At 31.2% G+C, this 25,480-nt stretch overlaps 1 protein-coding gene and 1 long non-coding RNA gene across 2 annotated transcripts; one reads left to right on the top strand and one right to left on the bottom strand.

Annotated features, from left to right (window-relative positions):
• Positions 1 to 1,489: 1,489 nt before the first annotated feature.
• On the top strand, positions 1,490 to 13,245 carry LOC132726767 (uncharacterized). The gene is made up of 7 exons (XM_060712124.1): positions 1,490 to 2,181; positions 9,799 to 9,989; positions 10,278 to 10,398; positions 11,011 to 11,321; positions 11,627 to 11,871; positions 12,246 to 12,405; positions 12,763 to 13,245. The coding sequence occupies exons 2-7, from the start codon at positions 9,800 to 9,802 to the stop codon at positions 12,909 to 12,911; spliced, it is 1,176 nt and encodes a 391-aa protein (XP_060568107.1). The 5' UTR covers positions 1,490 to 2,181; position 9,799; the 3' UTR covers positions 12,912 to 13,245.
• Positions 13,246 to 16,353: 3,108 nt separating this feature from the next.
• On the bottom strand, positions 16,354 to 22,320 carry LOC132726768 (uncharacterized). The gene is made up of 5 exons (XR_009625249.1): positions 22,216 to 22,320; positions 19,399 to 19,501; positions 19,050 to 19,108; positions 18,395 to 18,542; positions 16,354 to 17,264 (listed from the first exon to the last, which is right to left on the bottom strand). It is a non-coding gene; the product is annotated as an uncharacterized LOC132726768 (long non-coding RNA).
• Between the last annotated feature and the right edge of the window lie 3,160 nt (positions 22,321 to 25,480).

Here is a 25,480-nt window from a genome sequence, read left to right as displayed (position 1 = left end):
GATTTCACTAGACTTCATTCATTATAATCTGTCGATACAGATTTCACTACACTTTATTTATTATGAACTGTCTATACAGATGCCACTAGATTTCATTCGGTATGATCTGTCTATACAGATTTCACTAGACTTCATTCATTATGAACTGTCTATACAGATTTCACTATACTTCATTCGGTATGATCTGTCTATACAGATTTCACTAAGACTTCATTCGGTATGATCTGTCTATACAGATTTCATTAGACTTTATTCAGTATGATCTGTCTATACAGATTTCACCAGACTTCATTCATTATGATCTGTCTATACAGATTTCACCAGACTTCATTTCTTATGATCTGTCTATACAGATTTCACCAGACTTCATTCGTTATGATCTGTCTATACAGATTTCACTAGACTTCATTTGTTATGATCTGTCTATACAGATTTCACTAGACTTCATTCGTTATGATCTGTCTATACAGATTTCACCAGACTTCATTCATTATGATCTGTCTATACAGATTTCACTAGACTTCATTCGGTATGATCTGTCTATACAGATTTCACTAGACTTCATTCATTATGATCTGTCTATACAGATTTCACTAGATTTCATTCGGTATGATCTGTCTATACAGATTTCACCAGACTTCATTCGGTATGATCTGTCTATACAGATTTCACTAGACTTCATTTGTTATGATCTGTCTATACAGATTTCACCAGACTTTATTATGATCTGTCTATACAAATTTAACCAGACTTCATTCATTATGATCTGTCTATACAGATTTCAATCAGTATGATCTGTCTTTACAGGTTTCAGATTTCACTGGACATGATGTGTCTTTACCAATTTGACTTTATTCTATCTGTATGATGTTCTCATACACATTTTGCTTGACTTTGTTTTGTATGAATCTAAAAATTTACCATTTTCATAAGTAACATTTTTTTTTAAATATTTAATTGTTTAAGATATATAAGGTCATTTCCATAAAAGTACTGGTAGGAGCAAATCATGTTCATCTAAAATTGCAAGAACTTTTTCAAAACTACATTGCTACTACAGACCAAGACAATTTTAATTTCTTAGTGTCAACATAAAAGTGGACATTCCCTCTACACCAGTAATAACAGTTGTATATCTAAGTTCACTCCCTGAAAGAGTAAGTCATAGCAGTACCAAACCTTGAGCACAGGAAAGAAAAGACAAAACAATTAACAGCTGTAATATAGTTTTATTTTGTACTTTATGGTCTTAAAAGTAACTCATGACACTCATTGATACATGTATTGCTAATAGATGCTCACACAGGACATCAATATATCAAGCGAAAAGCCAAAAATGGAAATTACATTTAATGATATTAATGAGGAAAAAAAAAACAATTGTGAAGCAGCACCTGGTCTTTCCACAGAAAAGAACATCATCCAAAAAAGTAATTTAACCTTGTACATTGTAACTACTCATTGGAAAACGATAAGCAAAAACATTTTCCCAGCCAGCACGACTATATCGGGCCGATGTACGGTTAATGTCGGCATGTCGGCAAAGTGTGCCGATTTGGGGCCGACGTCGGACCGCTGCAGTGCCGACATGCTCAATATTTTGAAAAATTCTAAATGCAATGGTATTGTTTACTTAATTATGTTAATAAATAGTCCTGTGTATGATTTCAATTACTAGAACCACATTAACCACATTTCATGTTACATCAAAAAAAGGACATCGGGTCTGCGTCGGGCCTACATGATAAATAAATGCAACTATTTTGTATATCGGATTGACATCGGTACGATATTGCGTTTTCTGTCACATATCCATATTTTGTTAAATCGTTGAAATATTATGAAATAAATTAATTCCAATGAAACACCGTTGTTCTTTACTTATTATATTTACGTACTGTCTTACTGTCCGGTTTTTTGTAGTAGACAAGGGAGGGAATTCTGTTAGGTTTATTCCCTCCCTTGATTACCATGCAGCAAATAATTGTACATTTTGATATGAATTTATAAAATAATTTTAGCTGAGTTTTAAAATGATATGTTGTTTGTAATTGAATTCAATATTTATTTTCTAAGCACATAAAAAACACTCTTCAATTATAATTTAAATGCAAATCTGGCAAATATTCACTGCATTTCTACTTTCAACAGAACAAGCGCCAAAAAGCTAATCAAAGGAAGGTGATGAAATTATATATATTTTAAAGTAATGATGATTTATCAAATGTGTAAACATTGTTAATTATTTGATTTTAACACTTTAAGTGATTGGAAAAATAAACCATTTATTTGTTTGTCTGATTTTAATGTAAAATCAAGGTTGAAAATATTTGTTACATATTTTCGCGACATGCATTAACAGGGCAGTGATAATTTATCATTTGCACATCAAAGTTAGAATGTACTAAATATTCGCTTTTATAATCTTATTTTGTAAAAAAAAATATGTTTGTGTTTTGCATACTTGCTGTTAATTTTCACTTTCACAATTTATTAATGTGCATGTACATGCTTTCCCTTCTACTGGATTTTTTTCTTTAATTGATATGAATATGAGCAGGGAAGTTGGTTAAAATAATCATTCATTTTTTTATTTTTCATTTTCTGTTTTAAAGGTGATAGTGCTGGGTATACAGTTAGTGTAGGCAATTAGAATCACCTTTATATCGAAAGCTATATTTTATTTAAATGACATAATCTGAAAGGAACTGGTGTCATTTCTTTCTTCTTAAACATCACATTATTACCATCTGTTATAGATCTACTGTTGCAGTAAAAATAGAAAAACAACGCGAAAATTTATTAATTGATTACCCTACAACATGAGAAAAGAAATGTAAAATATACACTGCAGATCAAAATTTTAAAGCCTTCATTTAAAACAAAGGTTATCTGAAAAACTTGTCATTCAAGTACTTCTGGATCACACGAAACATATATTTCCCTACACACAGGTGCTAAATTTTGTATACTTATATGCATTGATTCTTTGAATTCATTGAAACATTTGGAACATCATTTTGTTTTTGTTGGATTAAAAAGAAATTAAATGAAGTGATTCGGATTACCCTAGATTTGGATTGCCTACACATACGTAGTCTATAGCTTGGCAAACCAAATAATCCTTGTACTAATTGTAAGCAAGTATGTCCTATTGGAGGTCTTACCGAGAAATTAGATCCAATGTTAGGGAGCACATGGATTTTGTTTACAATGACACAAGTGAAAATGACCAGAATAATTGTAGTGAGGGTAATCAATCGAACGTAACTTCTGATGACATAGTGGGAGAAGCTGCATGTGATAGACAGCACAATGAAATTTTGCAAATTAATTTTGATCAGAACTTAGATGATTCAACATTGAGTTTTGATGATATATCTGATACTTCCTCATCAGAAGAAAGCATATTGCCTGCTGCACAGTAAATGGGCCAATTTTTCAAAAATACATGTAATGCAGGCTTTTTCAAAAAATATATTGCATTTTCTATTATTTTTTTGTGTTTTTACAAAGGACTTACTATAAAGCAAATGTGCCCAAAATTTTTTTGGGATAGCATTACCCAAAATAAAGATACAGACGTTTTTATACCCTAAAAATGTCCATTTTTACATGTAATGTGTTAGCATCTGTTTTTTTGGTGTTTTTAGAATTAACACCACTATTATCTGTTTTAATTTATCACTTAAATTTTTTTACATGCACATAGAAAATTTAATAACCTTTCCAGTGATATATAATACTTGGTATACATCATCCTGGTTTTTATCGTTAAGATGATTTTAGTAAAATCAGACTTTTGTAATGCATCAGTTTTTTCAAAATTCAGTTGTTAAGTAAACAAGTATACCTTTAAGCAGTTACAAATAAAATAGTACTTTATTGTCTCAATCTAATGAAATATGAATTAAAAACATATGTTAAGTGCTTTCAATTCAAATTTTCAAACAATTTTACCATAGTAGGCATTATAGTGGTAAAAAAAATTTTGTGATGAAAAAACTGTAACATCCGTCCCCCTCTCATAAAATATCTAATTTTAAAACAAAACTCATAAAAAACAATGTTTCTGGTGCTTAATGATAGCCTTACAATGGAAATGTTACAAAAATTGCCAATTTCTATGTTTATGAGAAAAAAAATACAATAATGTAAAAGTTGTCTGTAACATCTGTCCCCGTAACATCCGTCCCCCTATTTAAGGTTCTTATTAAATCTCATATAAACTGTAACTGAAAAGGGAATTTTACACTTAAACACCAAAGTTACATTGAAAAATGAAGAAATAACAGAAATAAAGCACTGAAATGATGTATTTATAAAAAAAAAAAATTTGTGAACACTATATTCCTTAATTTTGAAAAAAAATCAGTATTTTTTGCTCTGAAATCAAAAATATTTACTTGGAAATAAAATTTATATGTTATTTTTTAACCTCAAGTGGACCAATGAGTTTATTAAGATAATATTTAAGATTATATAAATTTATAACAAATATAATTTTTTGTCATGCTATGTTTACAAACTAAGAGTACAGAAGGGGACGGATGTTACAGAATTGAACTAAAAATTCTTTTTACAGTAATACAAAATTTATCTTGTTCTTATGATGCATGATAGAGAAGTTAGTAAGCTTTGCAACTGTAGGAATGTTTCACACAACAAATAAAATACAATTAAAAAAAAAACTAGAGGAAACAAACACAAAATCCATAACAGGATATATAGAAAAAGGTGCAAACGATAGAGATGTTGAAAGTATCTTTGTGATTAAAATTGGTCAATTGTTTAAACATAAATTCTTTAGCCTTAAATAGTTAACAAACCATGTATCCCAGCCCCTCATAAAACAGTGGGATATGGATCCTAACTCTATACACACAGAAGGGGCTGGCACTTTATTGGAAGTTAACGAGCTGTATATTGGGAGCTGTGTATATTGTATATTGGGAAGTATGATATATTACAAAACAGTAGGAGTGCATATTAAGGGTGATATATATTATGCTTAAAAACAGTGGGAGGGACTACCATATCTTATTCAAGAATGTCTGTCATTAAGTATTTAAGTTGAAGATCAATTAAGTCAAAGGATTTATTGAACTTCAAAAATTTATAGGCTAAATATGTAGTCAATGAAAATTAAACAAAGAAATATAATTCAACACCCTGATTAAAATTTTTAGATTTTTTTCCCCATAAAAACTCAAGCACATTTTCTTACAATTTGACCCATTTAATTATTGTTAATAAAGTGAAAGAAACTTGTAAGTAAAGGATATGGTAAGGATTCCTGTAATGAAAAAGTTGGGATAATTGTGAAAATTATTCTGTAAATAAACCCTTGGCAAATTATTTTGCACCTATAAATTTTATTGAATGACAAATTAGTTCATTAAGTTAAGCAGTTCATGTACACTGAAATATTTACAAAGACAATTATTAAAAGTTAGAAATAATGAGATTATGATACTGAATCATAATGAAATCTTTGGATAATGCTGCTAACATTCCACATTAATTTACTTAAAATTTCATCAAATCGATAGAACTTAATTGCAACAATTTAAAATCTTATAATTTTTAATGAAAATTTTTAATTGTGTATAATTTATGTATTTAGTAATGAGAAATTCAAGCTTGCATATGTTTCAATCTGAAAACTTCTTATTTACTTCACACTGTATCATATCTTTTAAAAATATAAATCTTATTAATATTTAACTAAAGTATTTTGTAAATAATTTCATGTATAGAAAGGTACCGTTGGTATGACATTCTCTCTTTAACGTTAATGCATTATCTGGAAACAAAGATTCTTTTATTTAATTAGCAATGTTTTTATTTTATTCCAAACATTTCAATGTTCATTCAAATGTAAGATAATAAGTGTAAGAAAACTAAGTCAATGCAACTTTTCATTGTGAAACACAAATAGTAAGAAACTTCATAATTGTCAGGTATATTTCTACAATTTTCTCATAATTTGTTCAGTTATTTTACATTTATTGTACTGTACAAAGCATATACTCTTATAAATTTCATTACTTTAAAATAAAAACAAAAAAAGTATGAACTATGAGCTTAAAACATCGAATGTAACATCCGTCCCCCCAAAAATGTAACATCCGTCCCCCAGATACAATTCATTTTTGGATTATCTGACAAGAAATATACATAAGCAAGTCCTATAATTTCTACTGTTTTATAAGAAATGTGATTGCATATTTGATTTAAGTATGATTTGGTGTACCTATCCTTGTTTTTTTCTCTCTGTTTCTAAAATGTTTGAAAATTTAATTTTGTGTGAAAAATACTGAAAATTTGAAAGCAAATATTTTTATATCTAAGATGAATTTTCTGGATTTTTTTGTAACATTTATCAGAACACATAATATTTTAATAAAATAAAGAGAAATAATACAACTTTTATTATAAACTGTAAGATATTCAGACTTTAAGTATATCTTTGTAACATCCGTCCCCTACCCGCACAGTCTGCAAAAGATGTAATATTTTGAAAAAGGTATCCAAAACGTTATCCTTTCTTTCCAAAAATATTGTTATAGACACCCTAAGGTACTTAAAAAGAGCAAATATTGTCTTGTATGTTTAACTTTATTTTTTGACTTAGATGCTAACACAATTGGCCCATTTACTGTGCAGCAGGCAATAGATGATATTGAAATTGATCTGAAGGACAAGTTGGCAGGTTGGGTAACAAAGTTCAGCATTCCACACACTGCAGTGTATGAACTTTTACATATTTTAAGTACCTACCATGACTTTCTCCCCAAAGATCCACGAACTTTGTTGAGGACGAAAAAAGTGTATGAAATCAGTGAAATGAATGGCGGATCTTACCACCACTTTGGCATCTCTGCAGGCTTAAAAAAAATTTTGTTGAAAGAGCCAACATATTCTTTTTGTGCAGCTGACAGTTTGTCTATTCAGATTAATATAGATGGTTTGCCTTTATTCAAGAGTTCCAACACTCAATTTTGGCCAATTTTAGGTAGACTTGTTGAGCCATTTTCATCTGAGCCATTTGTAATTGGACTTTATGTAGGCAATTCAAAGCCAGGGGATGTAAATGCATTCTTGCATGACTTTGTTGAAGAAATGCAGTATCTTGAACAGAATCTTTTGCATGTAGAAGAAACAAATCAGTATTTGAAAGTGAATTTATCAGCCATTATATGTGATGCCCCTGCTAAGGCATATGTTAAGCAGATTAAGGGTCACAGTGGTTACCATGGATGTGATAAGTGTATGCAAAAAGGTTGTTGGAAAGGCAAAATGACATTTCCTTTAATTGATTCCCCTTTGAGAACTGATTTTCAGTTCAATGAATTGTCTTCTGAAGGACACCATCTAGGTCGCTCACCATTAATGAATCTTTCCATTGGTATGGTCTCACAATTCCCATTGGATTATATGCACTTAGTATGTTTAGGCGTTGTTAAACGTTTGCTTCTGTTATGGATGAGAGGCCCCCTGGAATCTAATTGTAGGATTGCCGCCAGGTCTGTAGCCTTAATTTCAGAGAAACTGATAGGTTTACAGAAGTACCTTCCACGAGAGTTCCTGAGGAAAGGGAGACCTTTGAATGAGATTGATAGATGGAAAGCAACAGAACTCAGACAGTTTTTACTCTATACCGGTCCTTGCGTCCTGTTCAGCACTATTTCACGCTCAACCTATAAGCACTTTATGTTGTTGTTTGTTGCTATATATTGTCTCTCCAGCCCATTTTATTGTAGTGTGTATTGTAATTATGCAAACGACCTTCTACGCTTGTTTGTGCATGACTTTGCAAGGATATATGGTCAAGACACAGTTGTCTATAATGTTCATAATTTAGTCCACTTGGCAGGTGATGTAGAAAAACATGGTGTTCTGGATAATTTTTCAGCGTTCATATTTGAGAGTTTCCTAGGGAAGTTGAAACGACTTGTAAGAAAACCAAATTTTCCACTTCAACAAGTAATACGAAGACTGTCTGAAAATAGTAATTGGCAACCAAATAAAAGACAAAAAGTTGAAACATCTGGTGTTGTTAAAAAAAATCACATTAATGGACCAATCAGTCCGCAGGTTAGGCTTCAAAAACAATACAAAGAACTGCAGTTAAAAGAAGTGTACTTTTCTGTAAAAACTGGTGACAATTGCATTTTAGTTGGAGATAAAGTTGGTCTTATAAGAAACATAGTTTGTGAAAGTACTGACAAAGAAAAGTCACTAATATATGAGGAATTTGGAGATGTCTCTAACTTCTTTGATATTCCTTTACTTTCATCTGACCTTAGAATTTTTGTAGTTTCTGGTCTAACTGGAGAAATGAAAGTTACCAAAGCTTGTGAGGTTTTCAAGTGTGTTCTCTTACCTTTCCAGGAAAAGTTTTTGACCATTCCCCTTCTGCACACATTATAAAGTAATTTTTACACATTAATTAAGCCTTAGAATTAAATAAATTTTTACTTCTTTAAAAAAGGAAAACATTCATTTTTATAATGGTTAAACAGTGGTTTTACAGAGATATTACATTTTTGTAAATGCTTAATTATTACCTGAAAAGTAGCGATAAATGTGAAGTTATTTGTCACAAAGTATTATTTTGACTTCGATACAAAATACTTAGTCACTGTAAGTTAAATTATTTCCAAAAAGCAACAGATGAAAAAGATGGTTCCAGTAATTGGCCAAAGAGTAACTTTTTGGATACTATAAATACACCAAAATTAAAATGATTATGAGAAATAAAGGCATTTTGGAGGCCTTTTATGTGTTTCCTAAGAAGCTAAACAAGTTAAATTGATGTTTTTTCCTTATATTTTACAACTGATTAAAGGTTTTTTCCTTATGCAAAAATATCCTAAAGTAAAAGATATAAAAAAATTTCTATTGAATCTCCTGTGCATTTTACAACATGGTTTTACAGTATTTTTTATTTGAGATATTCGGCCCCTTTCTCATCCGTAGGAGTATAACAAACAACCTATATGGAACAGTGGTTTAGTTTCCCTGCATTTGGAATAGTGCCAGTACTTGACATGGGTTTTACTGAAATTTGGAATTTTACAAAAGATGCAAAATATTCATTAATCTAAGTAAAATATACACTCTTAAACCATGTATGATTTCTTAAGGTTGAAAAAAAAATTGATAAAATTTTATATAAATGATGTTGAAAGTACGAAATGAATTGGGTACGAATATTACTCATGTGGTTATACTTGGTTTTTATTGTAAATCACTAATAAATATGGAGGCATCCATTACTGTTTTTTTGGGGGTTTTTTTTACCTTGAATTTTGCCAATTTTTGTGGTAAATTTCAGTTTTGTTTAGGGAGTTTACCAGTCATGATTCAGGATATTTGCTGTTTATTTTCTATTGGGAAGGGTGCCGTTTGCAGGTATCAGTTATTTACGGGGGAAAAACGCTGTGGAAAAAACCTTAAGAGAAATTTTAGCAATTCAGAATGTAGTTATGTTTGACCTAATTTATATGTTTCGTTAGGTCTCTTTCTGGAAAGGGAAAGTATGTACATGTACAATCATTAAAAATTGTTGTAAAAGTTTAGATATTAGCAAACAAAACCGTGTCATGAAATAGGTAGATATGTGCTGACATTTTATAGTTTAAGAAAATCACAGCCCTGTATATGTATAAAAAAAATCTGCAAATGTGAATCCATTTGTCTAAGCAATAAAGACTTATATTGTAAAATATTGGTACATTTTCATCACTTTCTTTTGAAAGTTTGTTGGAATGTTTGTGTTACTACATTTAGAATGTACGTGCTAGTTGAATTCACTGATGAAAAATGTTTAGCTGTAATTCCGGACAAATGGCGTGATGGAACAAAATGTGCTTTATGGCCAAGCTGGAAGGTATCTTCTAAAATTACTAAAGCTGCAATGAAGAAGATGGAGCCGCAGGATGATTGGCAATCCTTCCCAATCCGTGAATTGTACGAACATGGTAAATTGTGTTAATTTGATTATTTTGATTTACTTTCAACCAGATTTGTATGTTTGTATTTATATGTAAATATATCCTTTTGTGTAAGTAAGGATTATTGCAAATACTGAATACATGTAATTTTAAAAGAAAATTTCAATTGAATCAGGCTTGTCTTAAAAAATGTAAAATTACACTTTCTTTGTCATGCTTATAAATATTGATTGAATTACATTGTTAATATCACATTGTGGTCAAAATTGGCTTAAACTACTTAAAATTAATATATTTAAATTATTGCTGTTGTAGAATCATATGATAAGGTACGAAAGAAGCTGCGTGAAGCAGAAGATGAATCTGACCTAGCAACTGCCTTAGAGGCTAGTGAAGATGAGGCAGATTCATACCGCCGATCAAAGAGAAAAATCAGGTAGCTGTTTTTTCTTGGCTAGAAGTTAATTGTGAAATGTTAAAAAACATTCTCTAGTATCTTTCAGTCACCATCAGTGATGACACTCACAATTATTATAATTTTTTTTATATCATGTAAAAAAATCAAATAGCTTTCAAATGCTCAATGACTAGGGTCATGTAGCTGATATCTGGCCACTTGTAGAATTAATTATACTAAAATAAATGCATATGGAATACAGTACATTGATTAAAGGTACTGTCAACAACATCCCTACTAAAGTCTTTAAAGCAGCATGCCATCAGAATCATGCTTATTTTCATGAAAATTTTAAAAATGTATTTTAAAGTAAATACTATGAATTGAACAAAGAAGAAATAATTGCAAACGGCAATTACAGTTTATGTAAATTAAAAAAAAAATGATCCAAATATACATAAATACGTCTTTACTCTTACTGCATTAGTAACGTCTACGCGTTAGTAACGCAGTAAAATTATAGTGATTGATACTGTTAAATCAGTCATATATCCCACATAACATGTAAATAATTAAATATTGAATATTTTCCCTTGATTAGAGCATTATTATGTTAAATTAATACAGGGGTTATGTTTTTAACTATTTTAGAAAAACAGTATTTTCTTCATCTGATGAAGATGAGGACAGGCATGATTTTACTGCTGTTTCACGCAGTAAGATAACAGAGGAAGGGTCTCAGGAAGAAGTTCAATCAATGCTTTTGACAGTTTCTAAATCATCACCACCGTCTTCCATCTCACCACCGTCTTCCATCTCATCACCACTGTCTTCCATCTCATCACCACTGCCTTCAACAAAATCGCCATCTCTTCCTAAACCACCGCCACGTATCCCATTGGCAACCACTCCAAATGTGAAAGTTGGCTCAAAGACGCAAGAAACAGCAGCTCCAGATGCAAGTATGTTTTGGCCTTTTTAGTTATACATACCTTTTTTTGTATTTTGTTGATAATTAGCTTTGCATTTATGTAATTGAGGTTGACTTCTCTTCATAATTTGCTCCAAAAAAAAAGGTCAGGGTAATTTCTTAAAAAACAATGGGTGCTAATATAAGATTAATTGCGTAAAAGTTTAATGTTGTTTATATCAAGCTAGGACTTGTCATCTTTCTTAAGGATGAACATTTAGCCTTGAGAACCATGACATTACTGTGATTTTTTTCCTGATTTTGTGTAATAACATTTTTTTTCTTGCCAAATTTTAGATAGAGATCATGTTCGCTTCTCAAGAGAAGTGTTCACTAGTATCGAAAAAATCAGAATCGAACAAAACCAGCAACGCAGAATGCTTGAAACTCTTCTAGATATGGTTCAGGAGCTAGGAGCGTCAAAAGCGAGCAGCTCCAGTACCTTCAGTCTGCTTGAAGGTATTACCCGTCCCCTCCAATCTTTGGAGAATGTTGAAGGGTTAGAAAAAGAGTTGAGACAACAGGCTGTTCTTAACAACATGGTAAGAAAACCTGTCTCTACAAGCGTATTTTTTCTCTATCAGTATATATACATGTACTGTCTCAATGCCCTTTAATAAGTGCCTCTGAAAGCAAATGCTTGTTTTTGGCCAATTCATTATACAATGATAAATTTATCGAATTTTGTTCTTTTTTTGTAAATTTTAAAACATGTAATTTTAGCTGTAAAAGCTGAAGGATACAGTAAAAACCATTAAATACATGTACTATGAAAACAGATAATGAGATTTGTTTTTTAAAAAATTATTTCTTCATATTCATAGTTCTTTTCATTACAGTTCTTTTCAAAAATTGAAATTTTGTTATGTTTAAATACTGTTTTAGTGTTAAGCCTTAATGACACTTAACATTTCAGGTCAACTACCTGTCTTTGATTGGCGGGAAAAACACACCAGATATGGTCAGGCGAATTCTGAGCCATGTAATCAAAAGCCGTTTGGCAGAGAGTTACAACTGGTACGGAAAGAAAGGAAAGCTTAAATTTGGATCGTTGAAAATAGCGGAAGTGATTTGTAGTAAGTCATAAAGTTTTTTTGCATTTTTTTTGCATAAATGTACTGTTTTGGATTGGTTTTCTGATTAATCTTGTTTTAGATTGGCTTTCTGAGTAATCTATCAATTAAAATGAAAAAAAAGCAGACAAACTTTTATGTTTGTTATTTATTCAGAAATTCAAAATCTATTAAAGTATAAAGCCCATTATTTGTTACTCAAACGTTTTGAAGGTATGTACATTTCAGTTGTCATAACAATGAAGAGCAGGTGAACTTATTCAAATAATTTCCTTAACTTGCAAAAATTTAAACAAGACGTACAGAGAATATCACTGTAAAAAAGTCAAATGAACATTGCGTTTTTTATGTAATTTACAGAGGCAGTGCAGAAGACCACACCAGGAACAACCACAGCAGAGGTCGAATTTATAACCAGAGAATGGTTGAGGACAGCCAAAGACCGTGAGGGAGGTCGTAAAAATAGAAAGGCAGCCACAAATACCTCAAGTGAAAATTTAGAAAACTGAGATTTCAAAACTGTCCTCCAAAAAAGATACATAATTATACTTACATGGACTGATAAAACATGAGAACTTTCATTAGCATTTAAATACTGTTTTACTAGTTATGCACCATTTATTTTCTCTCTTTTTTTCTGTAAATCACCAATGTGAAAGCTTTGATAAAGCATGGGGAAAAATCATTGATTTAAAAATGTCAGTATCATGAAATTTAGTGGGTCCCTTGCACTGACAGAAGTTGAAGTAATTTTTTTATTTTTAAGTATTTTCCCTTGATATATAGAGGATATTGAATGAATAGGTTTAATACTAAATTTATTGAACAAGTTGAATAAAATCACATAATATTGTTTTATTCAACAATTTAAATAAATGAAGTATTAAATCTAGACAAATATTATACTCTATTTATCACATATTCAAAAAAAGAAAAGTTTATTGTAGTGCTGTCATAGATTCAGTGCAAAGCATATTGACGATACATTGATATCGGCTGACTAAATATTGGCATTACACCAATATATCTAAAAATACTCTTATTTTCTTGTATATAATACTTCTATTTCATACCTGTTTAAATGATTTAAGTAAAATAGATAGGTTGTGTACCTTTGCATGATTTTTTTCCGGTTATATTTTGTCATAACTGCTATGAAATGTGTCCATTATGGAGCAACAGCTTAGTGTTAGACACGGCCATCTGCTTTTGTGTATCTTTTTAGTGAATTTTCATTTTTTATAGACCTTTAAACAATCAATTTTTTTCAATTTTGTATTGATTATTGTTAGACAGAAAAATATCAATGATATTGTCTCTATCGATGACTGCTCTAGTTTACAGTTGCTTTAAGGCCATGTTTATAGATAGTGCAAATGTGTCCCATAAAATTGTTATTACACTAGTGTAATATCGGTTTTATTAAATGGCTTTATTACACTCCTGTGCCGCGGTTTATGTAATAAGAGACAAGAGGTTCGGTATTTAAACTTTATTTTTGTACTTGGACACACACACAAATAGTTATTTTGCAGCAAGTAACTATATAGCTTTTTTTGTTCCAGCTTGTTTTTCATTTGAGTCAAATATTTATGCATTTGTTTTCATAATGTAATAATTATTACCATGTTTTTTATAGCTTAAAATGCCAACCAGTATTAAATTTTACAATGATTAACTTGTTTGACACTCTCTATATATTTTATTTTGTTGATGATTTAATATGTTTTACATCAGTCTTGTGCCAAATTTATTATATGTTATTCTTTGTGCCAATTAAACTCATTATTATTCAATTTGAAAGTCATTGATTTTTACATTCAATGTTTCTCCAGATACAAATTAAATAACAACCATAAATTAATTGTAAGGTTTGAAGATATTTATTTTTCAAGTTTTTAAATTCAGTATTTTACCATCTTGCTTGGAAATTACACTCTTACATAAATAGTCTAATCACAAGTTCATATTGATGTATTTTTATCTTACGGATATAAATATTTGTAAAATCTGCATAATTGAATTATATATTTGCATGACATATCTTTTTTTAATGTTAGCAGTTTGTTGAGGTTGTTTATATTCATTAACAATTTTGTTTTATTTTAGTCATGTTTGTTGTCCAATTCGTTTAAATAAGTCAGTTATATTTTACTGTTTTTTAGCTCGACTATTCGATAAGAATAAGTAGAGCTATTGTAGTCACCCGAGCGTCAGCGTCCGCGTCGGCGTAGCCACTTATGTTAAAGTTTTTGTAATAGTTCAAATATTTTCAAAGTCCATTGACATATGGCTTTGAAACTTTGCACACTTGTTCACCATCATGACCCCAACCTGTAGACAGGAGGAGGTAACTCTGTCAAGCATTTTGACAGAATTATGCCCCTTTTTCAACTTAAAATTTATGTTAAAGTTTTTGTAATACCTCTAATATTTTCAAAGTCCATTGACATATGGCTTTGAAACTTTGGACACTTGTTCACCATCATGACCCCCACCTGTAGACAGGAGGAGGTAACTGTATCAAGCATTTTGACAGAATTATGCCCCTTTTTCGACTTAGAATTTATGTTAAAGTTTTTGTAATAGTTCAAATATTTTCAAAGTCCATTGACATATGGCTTTGAAACTTTGCACACTTGTTCACCATCATGACACCAACCTGTAGACAGGAGGAGGTAACTGTATCAAGCATTTTGACAGAATTATGCCCCTTTTTCGACTTAGAATTTACGTTAAAGTTTTTTGTAATAACTCAAATATTTTCAAAGTCCATTGACATATGGCTTTGAAACTTTGCATACTTGTTCACCATCATGACACCAACCTGTAAACAGGAGTAGGTAACTCTATCAAGCATTATTTTTTACTATCAAGCACTAGAATAGTCGAGCGTTGCTGTCCTACCGACAGCTCTTGTTTGTGTTCCTTGTTAATTATTTTATGATTTCATAATTTTTTTCAAATAAACAGTTCTTTTCATTATTTGTAAACATGTATATATATTGTTACTCTAGTCTTAAGGTAATATATGTATAAATTGCTATTTCTCTCCAATTTTCAAAGGAAAAAAAAGATTAATTGATAAGATCTTTAAAGCATCTCTAGTGTCTTTAACCTTTGTTTTGGGGCATGTTTCTTTTGATTGATGCCAACAAATAGGTATACAAACTTCTTTCATTTTAGGTATTCTGTATCTGTTGTAATCAGAATATAAACAAAGATTCATTGCATTCAAAGTACTTAAAATACATTGCTTTAAACACTTAAAAATCAAATTTTGTCATTTCCATGCCCTTAATTTTCAAATTAAAACTGTTGATATCTCAATAAAACATGCATTTTTCTTATATCAAAGTTGTCTTTCAACCAATGTGATTTTAATGATAATAATGTGATCAAATTTTGTCATTGTTTAGAATTATTAAAATTGATTATTGAATTTAGTTCATTTGTTGTGATTTTGTTTCTCCTTTAAGGAAGTTAACAACAAGAAATGTTTAAATTGCAGGCTATGCCAAATGCCTGTTGCTTGTCAGAATCAACAGGCTAGCCTAAGGATCATACGTGGTCAATGTAGGGCTGATATCTTCTGTTGGCTGACATCGCACCGCTATTGTTTTGATGTTGGCCCGATGTAGGTAAGAAATATCAGGTTGATGTTGGCCCGATGTAGGCAAGAAATATTGGGCCGATGTTGATTTGATGTTGGCCCGATGTAGGCAACAAATATTGGGCCGATGTTGATTTGATGTTGGCCCGATGTAGGCAAGAAATATCGGGCCGATATTGTTAAGACATCGGCCCGATATTGTACTACCGATGTCGGGCCGACATCATTCCTATTTGCAGCCGAGATTTAATCCGATGTCGGGCCGTTATAGAAAACCATATAGGTTTGATGTCGGGCCGATATAGAATGTTGGCTGGGTTGTACTTTCATTAAGCCAAACATCTGTTTCTTCTCCCAGTATGTTTGTGTACATGCTACATGACAAGTTAACATATTGATCGCTGAAGCAACACTGGTCTAACTTTAAAAAAAAATTTCTTCAAAAATTACTTTTTTTACATTTTTAGCCTCATTGCATGAAATACACAAGTAAATAAAATATCATAAATAATTGTGAAATTTTATTGTTTTTATTTACCACTTGGAAAATATTAAATACAAAAACTAAGAATGATAGAGGAAAGAGAAATGTAACAAATTACTGTACTAGGAATATGGGGGAAAATATATTAAAAAACGTCACAAAATTTGAGTACATGTATAACTTGGATGGTGAACAAAGCCATAGATACAAGTGCCATGCCATGTTTAATTATAAAGAGCTGCAAAAGCTTTTCTTTGACAACTTAGAGATATCACCTTACTTTATGCAAAATGTTCTAAAAGTTAATTAGGATTTTACTTGAAAACCTGACTTGCACTATGTTTTCAGATTATCAATTTATTGATGCTATAAACATTAAATAAAAACATATAATTCTATGAAAGTATTGGATTTAATTGCAACCAACATAGACTGATATCAACTGATACACAACTGTGCCAGCTAGTTTATAAGGGCATACACTCTTTGCAGCTTGGACAATAAGACCCTTCCAACCATGTTGGCAATTAAGTGTGTGGTTCGATCAACTCGCAACTTATATGATAAATTCAATATGAAAATACAATTATGTCATATCCTCCATGTAAATGCATAACTACTTGAATGTTACTTATGTGTCTGATAATTTTGTGCTGTGGCACAAACGACTAGATTCTCTTTATCTTAATAGGACGCTTCAGGGTAAAAATGTCACTCCATTCAATCGACCCTTTCTTGTTTGTAGATTGGTTTTCTTTGAATCACCTGTAAAAAATGACAAAAGTTAACTTTACTCTGCATTGAAAGCAACATTTATAACATTGTTTCTACCAAAATTGTGATCACCTAAATAAATACACAAATTTTAAACTTAAATTCGGGCACTAAGTGTTCAATTTTGGTTAAGGCTTTCTTCCAAAGCATGTAGTGCTTTGATATTTTTAGATTTTATGTACAGTTAAACCTGTAAGTAAAGACCACTCATGGGAATGGCAAAATGTGGTATTTATTTACTTGTCAGTTTTTATCACTTAAGGACGTTTTTGGAAGTTTTCATATAGACATATTGGCAAAATTAAAACTGTTCAATAGAATTTCTTTAAACTTGGCATGTAAGATGTTGTTAGAATATGATAACAGAAACATTTTTAGCGAAAAAAAAATTTGGGTCACCATTCTCGTTTTTGAGTCATCTGCCTTTGAATTGGACTTTTTTGTTAAATTCAAGTGCAGATAATTTACAATGAAGGGAATAAATACATTTTTTTTTCTTATTTTCATCAAGCTTACCTTCATTTTAGTTGATATGCAAAATTGCAAGAACAAATTTAGAGGGGGTAGTTTTTATTCCCACTTCTTCTTTTAACCTGTGCATTTTTTCTTTAAAAAAATGGCCTGTTTTTTAAGGATTTAAAGTACCTTTATTTTCATTGAAAAAAAGTTAATGGAAACGATGTAAAGAATTGCATATTATTATGTATTGTACTCAACAATAAAAGAAAAACATAATCCAGAAGTAAAAACAAGAATTCATTTGAGTATGTATAAGTTATCTGCCCTTGAAATGACCCCAAATAAGTAGAAAAGTCTGACAATTCCCTTGAGACATTTTAGGAAAGCATTTTTTTTAGGGAAGGTTCTGTTGAAATAATTAATTTGTGAAATGCTATTTAGTTTGGTCTTTTAAGTAAAATATGTCTCAAAATTTATTGTCACTGAATAGGGACATCACTGAGGTGGCAGGATGACTGACTAAATTGACTACACATCTAATAATGTTTCTAAGTTCTGACATTCTGAAGTTGGTCGGTAAGATATAATTCAACCTTTAAAATAAGTATTCAGAAACGTGCAGACTTTGTGCTATATGTATGAAGTTAATGAAAAATACATACTTAGTTGTATGTTACACGGCTTTGTTTTTGGATTTGTTAAGAAATTGTGTACAGAAGTCTTCAATTGCAAGCCTCGCTGTAATCACTGTCTGGAAAAACTTGTAAAATTGCACATTGGAGTACCTCTGTGTTGCACTGCTCTACTACGCTTGAATGGAAGAGAAAAATATTGTTTAAACAATTTATTATGGGTAAAGGGTTTGATGCTGCTTCCAACAATAATTCAGTCATATCACGACAGCAGTAAATACTTGCCCTCCTACGAAGTTTACCAGGTATACTAGTAAATGTTAACTTGCACTACAGGATTTTAATATAAGTTAATGTCACATATAATAATGCAATACATGGCACCAAAGTAAATATTAAAGGCCAGGAGGTCTTCTGCACAAAAAAGCATTTAGCCATCCCAACAGTAGAGACTTGTGAAGAATTCCATTGTTCAAATTGAATATTATATTAAAGTCATGAAAATGTGGACTTCTTCATGTTTCCAATGATTTTTTAAAAATATTTCTGACTGTATTGTTATTTAAAAACAATTATGGAATCCTATCAAGTTATATTCATTGATAGACATGACAATATGTATAATATTAATTTAGTATCAAATCTGAAGAATCCATTACATATATAAACATGTGTATACATGTACCTTGTTAGAACCTGAGCTCCTTAATTTCACTGAAGCATTCATACTATTCCTCTGTCCACCTGCAACACATGGGAGATAAATGCTATAACACTTCAATAGTAAGTAAATAATAAATATTTACATTAAAATAAGCAACTTTTTATTTCATATATGAATAAAACAGAGACACTATTCCCTGGGTTTTAAATCAAGCTAAAAATGATTATGTCACTTAAAATATGGACTTTAAAATTGCATACACAACCCTAACCAAGTCTAGCACTGCTGCAAACAAAGACTTGCAAAGGATAAAAGTCCTCCAGTTATTCAAATAATCTTAAGTTCGAATACATTTAATATGAATACAAACTTTTAGATTTGTCCTCAGCTGTAGAGGTGTGAGAGGTTCTAGAGGTATGACCTTGTAGACATGGTGTTGGCTTACTTGATGGGTTTGATCTGCATACATCTCTCTGAAAGCAGTACAAATTTATTTACAGATAATCTAAATTTGCATTCTGTAGGCCTACATATGATTGATACAGATAAATACAATTATTCACAAAAAGTAACAAAAATACAATGTATGTGTGAAATGTAATCTATTATAGCTCATATGATTTATTAACTATATTGCCTTATGTGGCATCAGAAGGTAACAATCTGTAATGTCCCATGCAAACATCTTATATGGCACCAGACAGTATTGAACAAGATATAACAATGGTCGTAGGGGCAGGGGGGACCGTGAGACAGGGCAAACCATACCAGGATGGACCATATGTTTGGAAATGGCGGACCATGACTCGAGATGAGGCCGACCGTGATTAATTTCAAATTTAATACTGCTATTTCATTGATTTATTTTTTTATCTTTTGATATCAATATTATCAAAAACAAAAAAAAATTTAAAAAAATAAATTAATATAATTTTATACTAGTACATGTATACAATGTATACTTAGAGTATTAACATTTACAGTACCCTTGCAATTATAAGTATAAAATAGGTAGCGTAAGATAGTGGGAATGGATTGAAAAAATCTTATAAGTAAAACATATTTTCCTTCTGCACTGAAGTTAATAAACTTGACAAAATTACTTTAATTGTAATATTTTTTTATATAATCCATTCATAACATTTAAGTTGTATAAAGGAAAAATGATTATTTATATTAGTTAATTCCTTACTAACTATAGGACAACCAAGAATAGTTTATATACAATGTATATCAATTCGCTAAACAGACAGCATCTTAAAGTTTATGATGTAAACTTACACTTGTCAAAGGAATCAAAATTGAAGGAAGTCAACCAGGAGAAAGCAGTCAAAAAAGATAAAATATTCCATCAAGACACTTTCCACCAAAAAAATAAATAAATTCTGGATAGGTGCGCAATTTTGTAATGTCACTCATCATCATTTTATGCTATTGTGTTGTATGTCAGATGTGAATAACAGCCCTTTTCTTTATGTGTTGTTAAATGAAGTTTTACCCTCTTATTATTTATATCTGCTGTCTGTCATATTTAAAAAACAATGACTTGTAATATCTCTGTAATTGGTCAATAATCACCTGCATAATGCCCAACTCGATGCGTTATTAATAATTTCATTAAACAAATTTATTATGAATTAATAAACTGCATTAATGTATGTACAGTGCACTCCAGATATAACGAGATCGTTGGGACTTCGGATGATTCCTTGTTATAACCGAGTCTCGTTATAACCGGGACAGAACAAATTGGGGAAATCCGACACTGTCCAGCATCATTAATTTCTACTTTTGTGTGCATCCTTTTTGAAAAGTATATAATGGGAGGTAACTCTTTGCAATCAGAAGTTTTTGTTTTATTTAAATATGCATGTATATAAATATATCTAGCTATCATCGAATTTCAACAAAACATGAAAACACAACCTACGTCTAACCGCGTGTGTTTTTTCATTAATATGTACATTTTAAAATTTGTTTCCAAAACGTTGCATTTCTCACGAACAGCGAATAACACCGCAAGACATTAACCGCTTCCTTTCTTGTGACAATTTAGCCCGGAGCGCAGACAAAACAAGGCTGACACATTTGATTTCTAATTGCTTGACCCATTATCTCGTCCCACATCAATAATTTCTTCCTTAATTGACCTTTATTATTGGTCATCATGGTTTTTCTCAAGGTGACAAACTGATGCAGACGAAGTGCAAATGAAGTGCAAATGAAGTGACCTCGTTAAAATTCTGAAAAATATGCATGGGACAGTGAAATTTTGTACGTTGTAACCGATATCTCACTAAAACCGAAACGATCTCATTATAAACGATAAAAAATGAAAGGAAAATAGATGGAAAAAGGCCGGGACACAGTAGAATGTACGTTGTAAGCGGTACCTTGTCCTTGTTAAAACTGTTCTCATTGTTAAATGGAGTAGACTGTATAAACAGTATATGTTTATAATGATATTAAAAGAAAAAAAAGAAAATGAATTGACACTATTTAGATATTTTTATAACATTTAATTCCGAACCGCCTCGTCTTGAGTCAGGGTCCGCCCTGTCCCAAAATATGGTCCACCCCATCCAAACATACGGTCTGCCCTGTCTCACGGTCCGCCCTGTCCGTAATTCATAACATTAAAACAATATAACACAAATCCATTTTTTTCCATTTTCATCTTTTCTATATTTTGATATTAAATGAATAACAAGATTAAACAAATGTTTATGTCAAATCAATCATTCAATGCGACTAACACTTTTGTTTCACTCATTCGCAAAAATCATTAGAGAGGGTATCATGTTGCCCTAAGCCGCTTTTTTTTAGTATAATATCGGAAAAATGGCGAATTTAGAATAGAGACATCTACGTTAAAAAATTGTTACATTCAATCAAATTTGAGTTCTACATACCGTTCAAAAGGCTTTTTTAAAGTTTTTATCCCGAAACCAAGTGCCTATGGTTTTAACTGCAAATTGCATATAAGAAAGTGAAACTAAGGCCGTAAGGGAAGTAACTCATACTATCTGAACCCCATCTGCGAATTATGATGAACGTTGATTGTCATGATTATGACAAGTAAGAGATTCAACAATGTTATTTTATCACAAAAGACTGTCTATGCGCATTCGGCTCAAAGATATAAACTGATAAAGATGTTAGCTTTAATCTTGTAAAATAACCATACCAAGACTTCTGAAACCCTTTGGTCACATATCCTCGATGATATCTAACACTGTATTCCCTTTCATACTCGTCTAGTTGAAAACATCGGCTGACGGACGCATTTTCCCGATGTTTCCCGATGTTTTGCTGAAAATCGTTCTGTCAGACGGTTTACGGCAGATAAATTTGTATAGACAAGGGGCATGAAATCTGTATAGACTTTCGCTTTAACGCTTGTTTACGGGCGCAGACATTTTGTGTTACATTTTCATTATTACATCGTAGCAATTACTTACGTCAAGGGTTCATACCACTAAATAGATTACGCTGCCTACAATAGCAATTTAGTACTATTAGACCTTTTCACACTAAATGTGGTATGACTACGTAACAAAACCAAAAAATAAGACTCTCTGTCTATTTAGGAGGAAAAAGGGTCGATACCGTCTGCAGGTTAACTTTCGATCACCATTATAATTTTATCGGGAGAATTACTCTTCGTTTTTAGGACAATAGCAGGATCTAAATTTCTTGAAAATAAGTGGGATATTTTCTGTATTAATTCAAACACGACAGGATGTTATGTTATAAGTCTAAGTACTAACTTATTCTGAACATTTAGGAAGAACTGGTGACTCCTTTCTTGAAAGATAGCTGGGAGTGATTGTTAAACTTAGAGATGCTAGCATGCCACAGAACATTAAATTAAATAGGCAGATATAATGGGGGTGTTAAATTTCATTTCAATAAATAATTACATTAACATTTTTTGTCGTAAAACATTTATATTAACATCCATATGATTTTGTGATAACTTTAGAATGGATGGTTTCAAATTTGGTACAAACTAGAATATATATACATGTATATACATACAGCGTACGACTTCTTCTCTTGACACAGGCGGTTGTCTCTATCCTATGACAAGTAACATTGTTATTGATCTAATCGTCAGATATGACAATATAAAAATTAGTAAAAGCTCATACATTTTTAAAAAAATGTCATGATTTTATCCAGTTGTGATAAAACAATCTGACACGTCGCCTCCCATTTTTCAAACGTCTCGGGGGAAACTGTTGAATGTAGACCTCGAGCTGTCATATCTTCATATAATTCTAAAAATATATTATGAATAAATATTGGAAAAATATAGATCTAGATCAAATTTATTGGTTTTTCTCAAATTCAAAACACTATAAATATGTATGTATAAATGGTGTGTGAATTCACAATGTAAGGGATGCGGTAGACTCTTGCATGATTGAATTGTCTTGGACCGTTGATTCAAACACCACTCGGGACTCGGCCATTTATCCTCGTAAGAAATAAAAGGGACTAAAAAGGATTAGTAATAGTTTCAAAAAATTGTTTCACAAATGAATTAAAACTGTATCAGTATACATTATCTACTTGATTAATGTATAATATCAAACATTGCTCAGCCTTTTATTTTTACAAATACTCTTTAAATATGTTGCATGAGATGTCAAAATAGAAACTTTAGCTAATCTCTTATCTCAGGTAACTGCTGCGGAAAAAAATGTATGATATGCAATTTCACTCTAGAGCTTATGCCTTCTTCCATGTTTGAACACGTGATAAAATCATGGTATTCGTCTTATCTATTTTAGTGGCATACATTGGTGTTTGGGAAATATGAATTACATGTATTTAATTTTGTCACAATATGACATTATTTATCTTCATTTACTTTATAAATTGTTTGTCGATTGTCATTTTTTTATACAACAGGGCATACCTGACACATAACATTGAACACACATTATCTGTGTGATTAAATCCCGTAAAACACATATTTAAGCTCTGAATTTCAATTAACTGGCCTCCAAGCGCTACAATAAAATTTGAATATTTAAAAAATGCACATCGACAGAAGCCTTGGATTTAGGCGTTGACTGTTTTTGTTAATATATAATATACGCGCTATTTCGTGTTTTTTATAGCTAGTATCAATTTAATTTGCCGAACAGAAGTACATACAAAAATCGACAGAATGTGACACAGGCTAGATCAGGATGTGCAGTAAAAATGTGATCAAATCTAAAGGCCCATTAAGCCTCAGAAATGCTATAATTTGTATTCCTCAAAAACGTTTTGGTATCTGCTAGGCTGCTTACTTCACAAATTTCGAAGCGTCAAAAAAAAAACAAAGACAAAGTTCAATATTTAAAAAAAATTAGATCGCGATACTGAAATAAGACGTGGAATTGTCTAAGTATGTGCTACCGATTCATTTCCGACGGTTTTCATGTTTGTACTATCCTGCTAGGCTGCTAACTTCACAAATTTCGAAGCGTCAGAATGAAAAAAATATGTTAAGATAAAGTTCAACATTTTAAAAAATAAAGAACACGATATTGAAAATAGGCGTGGAGTGATCTAACGGAGTGCTACTTATGTATTTCCGACTGTTTTCATGTTTGAACTATTCTTAGTTTTCTTAATAGAATGCTAGGCTGCCACGCTGCTAGACTGCCAACTTCAGGCTGCTAGGCTGCTAGGCTCCTAGGCTGCCAACTTCACGAACATATTTCTGAGGCATAATGTGCCTTTAAATATAAACCCGAAAAATAGAACTAATAATTGTTTCAGTATTAGCTATGCTACATTTTTCTTCGTTTGAAAGTTTTACATATAATCTGTATTATATTTCTCATCGAAATTCTCTTTATTTGATTTTCATTTCCTTTTTTTATTTCGAAAGAATATATTTTTCAGTCATATACCGACGGGTAAGTAGCATAATTATGTGTGATACTTTACCAGTCCCCTACAAATACATTGTAATCAAATTTTTCTATTCCGAAACAAGATAGTGAAATGTTCTGTCAACGATGTAACGAATTTATTTTAATACTTCTTTCGTCATCACACACATATATATATTCTTCTATCGTCATCTTCTTTCATCATCACAAATACGTACGTCTATCGTCATCACACGTGTCTATTTCCATCTTCTTCACATATATCCATGTCTGTCATCATCACATATATGAACGTCTATCGTCATCGCATATATGTACGTCTACCGCACGTCATTACATATATGAACGTCTATCGTCATAACGCATATTTCCGTCTTTCGTCAACATACAAACAAACAGGAAAGAACAAATATAAAAGATATGCCGAGCTTCCTTCTTGAGACAAATAGACCATCAGAACTGCGTATCAGACGTACATAAAGTTATAATGTCACATTTCTATAATGTGAGCTCTTTATGACGTTTTGTTATTACAATATGACATGACAACGGGTC

Source organism: Ruditapes philippinarum, unplaced genomic scaffold, assembly GCF_026571515.1.
Source record: "Ruditapes philippinarum isolate M1 unplaced genomic scaffold, ASM2657151v2 ctg1585_1_1_1_1, whole genome shotgun sequence".
In the NCBI taxonomy this organism is placed as follows: domain Eukaryota; kingdom Metazoa; phylum Mollusca; class Bivalvia; order Venerida; family Veneridae; genus Ruditapes; species Ruditapes philippinarum.
The sequence above is the reverse complement of the archived record's forward strand: the minus strand, read 5'-3'. Positions and strand labels throughout refer to the sequence as shown.